This window comes from Ambystoma mexicanum, chromosome 1p, assembly GCF_040938575.1.
Source record: "Ambystoma mexicanum isolate Mex_15411 chromosome 1p, UKY_AmexF1_1, whole genome shotgun sequence".
In the NCBI taxonomy this organism is placed as follows: domain Eukaryota; kingdom Metazoa; phylum Chordata; class Amphibia; order Caudata; family Ambystomatidae; genus Ambystoma; species Ambystoma mexicanum.
This window is the reverse complement of record NC_090921.1, coordinates 174,026,076-174,036,482: the sequence shown is the minus strand read 5'-3', so window position 1 is coordinate 174,036,482 and position 10,407 is coordinate 174,026,076. Positions and strand designations below refer to the sequence as shown.

The window sequence follows — 10,407 nt, the reverse complement described above, 5'->3', positions numbered from 1 at the left end:
CGCCACTTATCATCACTACAATTCATGTCCGGCCCAGCACTCCACCCCGATGAGCCCAGCTGACCCATCCACCCCGCGTGGCACCGCACGGACGTCCACCAATCCTGGAGCAGCAACTGTATACAATGTATACCACCTACCCATCACCACCCAATCCCTAAGACTATGTGCCCCCTATAGCTTGTGTCATGCGTGACGTAGTTTTGTAATAAGTAGGACTGTCTTTGCTATTGTCAGACAGAGCGCTCTCAGAGTTTGCAGAGTCCTTTGCATGCCCTATATTGGTTTAGATAAAAAACCTTTTTGATCTCAACCGTACTTGGTCTTGGTCTCATTCCCTCCTGGGGTGTGTCCGTTATTGCCGCTCACTAAGGGGGGTGAGTTTTTGGGGACGCTTACATTCACCCCGCATGGTCACTGGCACTCTGAAAAGCTGACCTTGGACCCCAGCAGACTTCAATGCCAGGAATGCAGCCTGTGAATCCTCTCGGCAGCCGGCCGCAAGAAGCATCCAGCAGAAGAGCCCCAACCCTTCAGTTCACCGATTTATTTAACCTGCCTGTCAATCAAGACTGAAACTGCCTTCTTTCTGATGTGTCTCAGCAACTTCTAAGCTCCTGATATCACTGTCCAATCACTCATGAGAGCATGTATGTCTATGAACTTATTTCCTGCGCAGACAAAGAAGCCCCAGAATGCAGAAAGACAGCCCATTTTTTTTTTTTTTACAGCGAGAAAAGAGAAAAATAAGACAGAATTTCCATCCGTGTTCACTGACATTGCATTGCAATGTTAATCAGGAGAATTAATTAGTTATTGGGGTATCATTTAATAAGGGTAGTTAATCTGGGTTATTTTCACCAATGCAAGTTTACACAGATGGGAGGATACCTCTAGGAGGAACTGGTTTATACCATAAAGATTGACAATGAGCCACAATTCTCTAGTCTTTTCGGGTAAGAAGTATCTATAATAAAACTCCAGGGATGTCAGAACCTTGGGTGGTGGAGCAAGCAGATCTCCACTTGAGAAGCGAAAACGAATGCCTAGAAACACAGGTGTTGCAGTGCAGAAGTAAATCCAGACCTGCTTGGAGGTCAGAAAATAGGAACTGGGTTGTACCAGTTTGTTACATAAACGGGTATGGTCATCTGGGCCAGCGCACAGGAGGGACTTGTGTGCCCTGTTTGGCTAAACACACTTTCTTAATCCGGTAGCATGTCCTTTGGAGCTGACTCTCCCTGCAAATGCAGGTAATTTCAACCATTTGGAAAAGAGAGAGAGCAGGATAGAAACATATATGCATCTCTTTGCTAGGTCTGATAATGGAGTCCCAGTCGGAGTCACAAAATTGAATAAAATATCCAGGCACAGAGAGGCAGACACAAGAAAGGTTTTGTAAATTCAATCTTTATGTAAAAATGATCTTAGAAGACATTCAGTCACCCAGCTTCACAAATAACTTAATGCATTTTGTACAAAAGCAGCCAACACACTTCCAAAAGGAAATTTCTTTTTTTTTAAAGGTGTCGGGTGATCATAACAAAAAACAGGATACATTGACTGGCCTAAACATTTCTTTAAGCAGACGAGGTTGTATGCATAGTTGCTGCTTTTAACTTCCATTACACATGATACAAGAATACAGGTTTTCACATTACATCTTCTGTACTGCCAACTGCTAAGGATGCAGATATGGAGCTTTGTGCAAATGTATCCTTAATATCTTTTTGACATTCCTACAATTCAAGTGTAATTTCATACATTAACATCATCCTTCTATCATCTCAAGAAAGACAACTGGCAGAGGATAACCCAGCAAGCAAACAAGGCTATTGTTCAGAAGCTGGCTGAACGGGTACACGCAGTAAGTGCCCTAAAATCAGACAATAACTTCTCAAATACACTACTGATGTCAAGGTGTGTATATTTGATGTGGCTCGTTGGAAGAGAGGCTGAACTTAACCAAGACTTCAGGGAGCAGTATGTTTTTGTGTCACAAGTTGTCTGGTGTCCATAAGCATCAGACAAGGATGTTGGCCTCTGTGTACAATCTGTTTGAACGGTATCTTTCTGGGAAGTCTATATACTGGCTCTGGCAATGTGGCAAGCAACATTACTGTACCATAATTCATTCTATAATCTCATCCACAATTATTTCATGCGTTTACAAAAAAGAAATTGGTGATTGGAAGAACAATTGGTTCACCTTTAACCAAAGGTATTTCTGTAATCTGTTTACTGGATGGGCTTTTTAAAATGCACCAGCCTGGTTCATTCTCAGCAACTGTTCGAGTGATTGCCCAAATGCATAAAAACGATAGGCTAAACAAATAATGGGAACCAGAAAGCTTAAATTCAACCCATAATTAAAGCTAATGTCCAAGCTTCTAGAAGTGTCCCCTATGTCTGCACAGAAACATTCCAAATTCACCAGATATACATTTACTAAACCGGTTAGCGTGACAGAGAAACGAGGCTGCTCTGTATTTAGACGGAAGCAGGAAGGCTGTGTGGTACTCTTATCCATAGGAACATTGGAGACAATGTACTCTTACATTACCAAAAAAAGGTTGTTGGCTAAAACCGAACCCCAGCATTTACATGACACAGCTCAAGTGAGCACTGCAAAAACTGGCACCAGGGCAGACCTCCAAACAAAGTGGTGGTTAGCACATGTGCACACATGTACAAGCCCATGTAGCAGATGTACAGATTTCCACCGGAGGAATGTGTATGGCAGAAGTTGTGAGTATTGCCATTATCTCAGTAGAGCAGGCCCTCGCACGAAAATACATTGCAGATAAGCTGGAAATAGTCACTTGAATGTCAGCCTTGCCTTTATCAACAAACGCTACAGGTACATTGCTGTGCACGCCAGTAAGGTTTCTTCCTTCAATTAGTCATTACACAAACATTTCCAAACGTAACCTGAACTGTTTTTACAACTCTGCAGTAAGAAAGCATGGGCAACAACTGGTTGTAAGAAAATAAAAAAAATACAAAAACAGAGACATTAAATGAAACCGGAAGAAATACATTTCAAGTCCACTCAACAGTCTAACATTTCAGACAAAAGTTAAGGAGACCTTCCTAAATGTCTTCTACCAAGAAATTGCACATAAAGTAACCTTAATGGTTTCATGCCCAAGGCCTGACTTCGCTAGGTGCAACTAATACTGGTGTACAAACAGAATTCCCCACAGTCCCGATTCACTAAGCTAGGGACTCCTACACAAAGGCACTTCATAGGCAACTGGTGAAAATGTTTGCTGCTCAATTGAAAGACACATGCTAGTTTAGGAAACAGGGATTGCAATTTAGATCACCTTGTTCTACCATCAGCATAAAACACTAGGCCACATGTACCATAGCCCTCTTCCCATCCCCCGCTCCTTCACACTCCTCTGGTCTTCGGATTATTGCTGTATCCGTTCGGGGGTATGAAAAACATTTTTTAGGAACGTAAATTGTTGATGGCGTTTTCCTGTTAAGCGCAAGCTTATTGTGAGCATGCATCTTCACCCAAGCCTTAAAGCCGCCAGCATGGAGCGGGGCAGATTCACAGAAAACATCCTACTTCCATCCTACAAGAGGGCTGCTTTTCAGGACCCATTCCAAATAACCTCTCAGCAATGCATGCTGCAGCCCTGCAGACACAACTTTTACCCCATAAAATGCACTTCAAATGAAACAAGCTCGAAGCCAGAAGAACCAGCAATCTTCCCTCAGGTGCTGGGTATAGCGTAGGAGCAACAACCTTCTCTTACTTCCTGGTGCATTCTTAGTCTTTGGTTTTTCACAGGCTCCATGATCAATGGCAGCAACGTCCTGTCCAGATTCTGGTTTTCAGACATCAAAGCGCGCATTCAGTGCTCTGAGCCAGGCCCATGCATACTATCATTTCAAAGCAGCATCCATCTTCCCCAAACATTCCCAAATAGCCCTATATTCAGCAGGACATGCAACCGGAAAATGCAGCCATGGTTTTCCTGCCCCTTCTGGTCCTAATTCAAGGTCAAGAACTGGACATTCCTTGGTGCATCTTTCTGTGCTAACATATTCCTAGCTTTTATTTTATGGAAGCCCTGTTCTTCCTATATCTCACAAACATACACAGCTCTGTAGCTGGAGTGATGCCAAACCAGTCATGGTTATCAAGCAGGATTTATGGTATCTACTCCTTCAGCATTTTCATCCTTGGCCTTCTTCAGTCATCACCTGCCCAATCCCTGGGTGGAAGGCACTCACAGGACCAATTGAAGAGTAGGAGAGAATGTCTAGCTCATCATCTCCCCAAAAAGGGAATATGTTAACCTGCCAAACATTGCTGGTAAACAGACTTGGAGTTGCAGAAGCTTTGGTCGTTTACCAAGGAGTGGCCTGCACTTTCCTGAAACCCAGTGCCCTCTGTTCTATAGGTTTCCATTAAAAACATTCCCTAGCCCGCTAGGACACATCCCAGCCCATACACTTCCTGGAGTTCAAAGTCATTGATTACCTTCCACATAGGTTTTCCTCAAATAAAATCGATAGGTTTCAAGTGATTAATGACAATGCCCTGCAATGTTCTACCTGAAAAACGAAGTAGGCAATCATTCTCACTATCTGAACAAGTTGGAAATCAAGACGTGGCTTTGGGCTCTCCAAAATCATCAGACAATCGTAGCAATTGATCTAGCGGCCAAGAGTAAAGTCACTAACGATGCTCAAAGCAGTCTCCATTGTGGTAATTTTAAGTAGACGTTATGCACTTTAATGGCACAGTTGATTTTCAACCTCTATGGTTTTCCTTACATTTACCAGTTTAGCACACATTAGACAGTTCACGTTTTCATGTAAGCATGATAGGTTTGCCAAAGTGTTGCACACCATCTCAAGGTTTAAATTAGCTTAATTTAAAGATGGAGTGAGAATCAGCCAAGAAAGAATGAAGATTTCCCGGTGAACCAAGTGGTGCCACAGAGATCTTTTGTGAAGACTATCAGAGATGCATTTATGGTGAATATTTGAATGCAGCCTACTGAGTCGCAGAGAAATGCAGCATGCATGAATGTGCAAATATGCACCATGGATAGCCACATAATACCTAAAGACATTTAGCTAGAACACATCTGAAAATCAAGCCAAGGGGTCTGGGGTGAGCAACCCTGTTGATGTTATAGCGCGTGGAGTTGGGACAGCCTGTTAAGGCTGTAAAACACTTGTAGAAGTGAGGCAGAGGATTTCATGTATTTGGAGAAGAAGGCGAAGGCCAGGAAGTAGCAATTTTTAAAGATCTTAAGGCACTATGGATCCAGGGTGACAAACATCCACAAGTGAGTGAAAGGAAGACACTCTACTACTCAGGGAAGACTAATACTCACTGATGTAAAGGGGCGCCAATGTCCTAAGCGATTCAGTCACTGGATTACCAAATAAGTGACCTGGAAACAAAACCTTGATCCTCATAATCCGCAAACAGCCCTTGAAGCTGTGTCAAACCAAATCCTAACCGATTTAGTGAATCAGCTTCCTTTTCTTCTGCAAACCAAAAGAAAGACTAGGTCGCCCCACCATAGGCCTTTCAGAAGAACTATGGCTTGATCATGACACAGCATGAAAAGCAACACAAGTTTGTGTGTTTTGGCATCCCAGTAAGAGGCGGTTAGAGCTCCTGGGTTAAGCTCTCCCATCTCACACACTGGCATGCACTCGGCAAGGTCAAATTCCTGCCATTAGCAACTCAGCCATTGATCCTTCAGATGTCAATACATTGAGAGTCATTAAACAGAGTAATAACAGCTATTGCACAACTTAGAAGCAGGACTAATCAAGCATGAAGCGCCATATACAAACATCATACTGCAAGGAAAAGGTACCTACACATTGGTATGAACGAAGTACTTGTCTTTGGCGGCTAAAACCAAATGAGAAGCCAGTCTATCAATCTTAGGAATTAGCAAAAAAGCTATGCAATTGAGAAAAAACCTGTGTTTGCAAATTTGAGTTTAAATTAACAACATTATATGCTACATCTTTATAGACTTGGTAGCAGCAGAACAAAGGCTGCTGTGATGGAACGGGGTGGCGGGTGGGTGGGTTGGGAGGTGGGCGTATAAGGAGGAGGTAAAAACCAAAGGCTGCTGTGGTTAACGGAGGAGGAGGTGGAAAAAAAACAGGCTACTATGGTGGAGAATGGCAGAGTAGGAGGTAAAAACCACAGGCTGTTATGAGGGAGACGGAGGTGCAGGTAATACCAAAAGACTGCCGTCGAGAAGAATGGGAGAGAAAAAGGGGGGGGGAGGTAAAAACCACAGGCTGCTGTGGTGGTGAATGAGGGAGTAGAAGGGGAGGTAACAACCACAGGCTGCAGTGGTGAATAGGGGAGTAGGAGGAGGTAAACATCACAGGCTGCTGTGGTGAAGAACAGGGGAGAACGAGGGGTGGGAATACCTACAGCCTGACGTGGTGAAGAATGGGGGAGGACGAGGGGGGAGGTAAAAACCACAGACTGCTGTGGTGAAGAATGGGTGAGAAGAAAGGGGAGGTCAAACCTACAGGCTGGTGTGGTGGAAGGGGATGCAGATTTACATAAGAGCCCCTAGATGTAGAACACCACTTAAATTTGACACACAAAACAATGGAGGTGATTACAAGATTCTCTTATTGAAGTACTGAATTACTGTTGCAGGGGGCTAGCAGTACTACGATGAGACAAAACCTTGTTCTAGGGATTCAGATATCGAATCACCTCTTAGTGCCGATAGACGCGCAGCTAAAGGAACTGGAACTTCGCTTGATACCAATGGTACCAGGGCATGTCTAGTACCCCCCCCTGCCGACCCCCAAATCGGCCCAATGTCACTCAAAGGTTGTAACCATCACAGCAGAATGGGTACGGCAACTATGGTATCTTCAGGATTATCAGGCAGGCCTAAATGCGAAGTCGGATACTGCAGAAATACCAGAAATACGACCAGGAGTCTTCCCTGCAAGAGGTACTTACGAGCTGCACCATTCTATATAGTGTAAGAAACTTACCACATGGCTTGCAGATTAGTACGTATCCTAGCAAGGAAAACCCAGGTACTTAGCAGATGAAAATGTGAAGGCAGTTCACCCAGTGCGGTCAACACCAGGCAAGCATCCACCTCAACCAATGCAAACGGCATGCAGAAGAGGCAAGCGTAATTGGAATAATTTTGTAATGCCAAATCAAGTACTGAAACGCAATGGAAAAAAACTCCACTACAGGGATAAATATGGAGCAGCATAATCAAGCTTCCTGGAAAAAGGGAGAGACCACATCAAATGCAAATTTCATAAGCAGGCTACTGAGTATGTGTAGGGGAGGATACCATGTGTGGCATCTGGCATCAAACATTCAGGAGGGGGGCATTGCTTTGTTCAATGCATCCCCTGGAGGTATATGGCCAGTGGATGGCTCCCTTTTTAACTTTTAAGTGACCGCGCTTTTTCACTACTGGCCTTCCCAGCCAGCTTGATAAGCTGGAGAACAGAATGGCCGAGGTGGTTTTCAAATGTGGCACCTTAAAAAAAGTGTGCACTTTTCTCAGCCCAGGATAAGGTTTGAATGTGAAATAATTTTACTCATGTCATTTGGAAGTTGTGAAATATTTAAATCTTAATTTGTAGGGTAAAGCATGTTTTTGTTTCAATTACTAATGCAAAGGGCACAGTATTTTGCCTTAAATTCCCATTTCAGCTCAGGCAGCAACAATCATCCTATGTAGCATGGTGCTGATGCCACAGATCGAACAGATTGTCGAACAGTTCTATGTGCAGACTCTGTAGATAACCACCATGCGTTGTTTGCTGTCTAACTGAGCCGTTAAGAATGTGTGTGATCCTAGGGACTAAAATCAGGCTGAAGTCTTGGTATCATCTGCTGGTTATTGAGATATGCCAGTTGGTAAATGGGTATTCATTGCCAGAGTTCGAGAAGGATGGGGGACGGATGATTTCCTATGATTAAAACTTGATACTTTGGTTTTGTTTCAAAGCTGCCCTTTTGACCATGAGTAAAACTCTAGGAGGTGGTACTTTAAATGCGAGTGACTGGAAAAGGTCCTCAACAAAACTTTGTACTGCCATCATTAAGAATAATAGCTAAGTATCTAACAACATCTTGATCAACAGTCTTCTTGATACTTTCAGAAATTCCTTTCAAACTATATTTCTTTGATATTTTCTGGACTTATTTTTGCTACCATTTTGTAAATACAATGAGATTCTTGACAATGTTCCATTCCAGGTTGGATAAGGGGACTGTAGAGGTTGAAAAGTGAGGCGGCTACTGGGAGGTGCCTGCCTAAACAAGGCACCAAGTACAGCTTTGGGCCCAAAGCTCGTAGACATCTTGGTGGCAAAGTTCAACCTTAACGGAGCAAGACAGGAAGAAAATGTGCTTCCTAGGTCAATCCTTGGCTTCAGTTGATGATGAAAAGGAAGCAACAGTGGCTTGTCCGAAGTCATACCAAGTATATGTTGGGACGCAATATGTTCTCAACCATGTAACATGACAATTATGTGAAGTTATGAACCTCTCGCTCCATTGGACAAACAAGAGCTCCGGATGTCAAAAACCATTCAACACATCACATGACTGAATCAGAGCTGAGCTGATAGGTGAAGGGAAAAGGGAAGTGAGGAAGAAGCTCCAATGCATGACCATAAAGAGAGAACTAGAGTCAAGGAAGTCCATGTAAAGAGGCACAAATCACTCTTTTCAGGAAAGTATCCTCATCCGTAATGGTCACAGCTACTGCACCATAAATGGAGATGGTATGGTGACCTGGAGAACCCATTCCTTTTTCGCAATTTAACATTATGGTGGAAACAGGCTGCTTCAACACTATCCACTTCCTTTGCTCGTTGACGAGCTCTCTGGACAAACAGCCATTGTGTTGTGATATCCATGAATTCCAGAGATGTACTCTTCCCCTCCCCCCTTCTTCCAGCCCCTTTCCTCCATGTCCAGATCTGTTAGGGGTCTACGAATGAGACCATGATGTACCGTGTACCACGTGTGGTAGGTAGGCCCTCGTGATAGTGAGTTAGGCGGCCCGGATGCATCAATGACCACCCTTTACGGGGCGACTCCACCTTGCAATCATAGCGAATAAAACGGCATCCACCACCCTGTAAGAAAAAGAAAAACTGTTAGCAGCAGTATAAAGAAAAGATATTAGAAATTCAGGAACAATGTGGTTTAATTCACAGTGCTCATTACACCACAAAGCACAACAAGGCAATTCCACCCATCTTTACATGAACACCTCCAAATGTACCCTGTGTATTACCCACATGCCTAGGCTTGGGCGGGACGATTTTGCGTCTGTACAATGTAGCTTCACTTTCCCAACCTTTCCCTCAAAAAAACGATCAGTCCTAAAGTAAGGATGAATATTATTTGCACCTGGGAAGGGAGTGCTGGTCAATCAGGATGCTCGGAACGCTGACTGTATTGTCTGATACAAGCCCGCGTTCTGAGCAGCCTGGGTGCTGATAGCCAGTGCCCCTTCCCTTCTATTTCCTTTCCCTGCCCCCCCCCTCTTCTCTGTTTCCTGTGCGAGTGCTAACAGTGCTTAATAAAAGTTAAAGAAATAAAATAAAAAAAATACAAATAAAATAAAAGGGTTCCTTGCTGTGTGGCCCGGGGCCTCACTATGGTTTCCCCGAGTCCGTTTTCAATGTTGATGACGTCACAGCGATTAACACTGAAAAGGGACCTGGGAACCACGGAGCAGCACAGGGCCGTAAGAAAAGTTTCTTTTGTAAAAACGAAATAAAAAATATTATAGGAAACTACACGGATGCTAAGGGCGATCTACGCTTCGGCGGTGGGCCGACCCTGCCAGTAATAGAACTGCTGCCCGCGTTAAAGGACCCTCACTTCGATGGGGCCCTTAAGTTGGGCAGCCGCCTCGGTATATATATCGCTCCATTAGCACCATGCAAGGGGGCGCTGGCCAATCAGTATGCTCAGAACACAGGCTTTATTGTCTGGTACAAGCCTGCGTTCCAAGCAGCCTTGATGCTGCTAAACAGCGGTTCTAGGTCATGTCAGAATTTTCTTTTTGGAATGGCTTTTTAACAAATATTTTTCAATGGAAAAAACTCATCGAATTTTAAATGCCCATCCCCTATTGTTTTTTTCCTCTATTTCCGACCCCCCACCATTTATATCCACTTTCCACCCCCCCCCCCGATATTTTTCAATTTGTTTTTTCCGTTGAAAATTGTTTGTTAAAAAAAACCCATCGAAGACAGCGCCCCCTTCCCCACTCCTACCGAACCCCCCCCCCCACCCCACAGAACTCATGCGGGAGCCAAGAGTACCCTAGCAACATGTGGAACGGGCAGCCAGGCGCAAACGGCCTTCACATCAAGGTAAGCTAGTTA

General features: G+C 44.0%; 1 protein-coding gene across 1 annotated transcript in view; it reads right to left on the bottom strand.

Moving 5' to 3' along the window:
- Positions 1–1,394: 1,394 nt before the first annotated feature.
- Positions 1,395–10,407, bottom strand: part of PLOD3 (procollagen-lysine,2-oxoglutarate 5-dioxygenase 3) — a 796,608-nt gene continuing 787,595 nt past the window's right edge. The window contains exon 19 of the mRNA XM_069646170.1: positions 1,395–9,144. Coding sequence (XP_069502271.1) covers positions 8,989–9,144 — 156 coding nt within the window. The 3' untranslated portion in view covers positions 1,395–8,988. The remainder of the gene's footprint in view (positions 9,145–10,407) is intronic.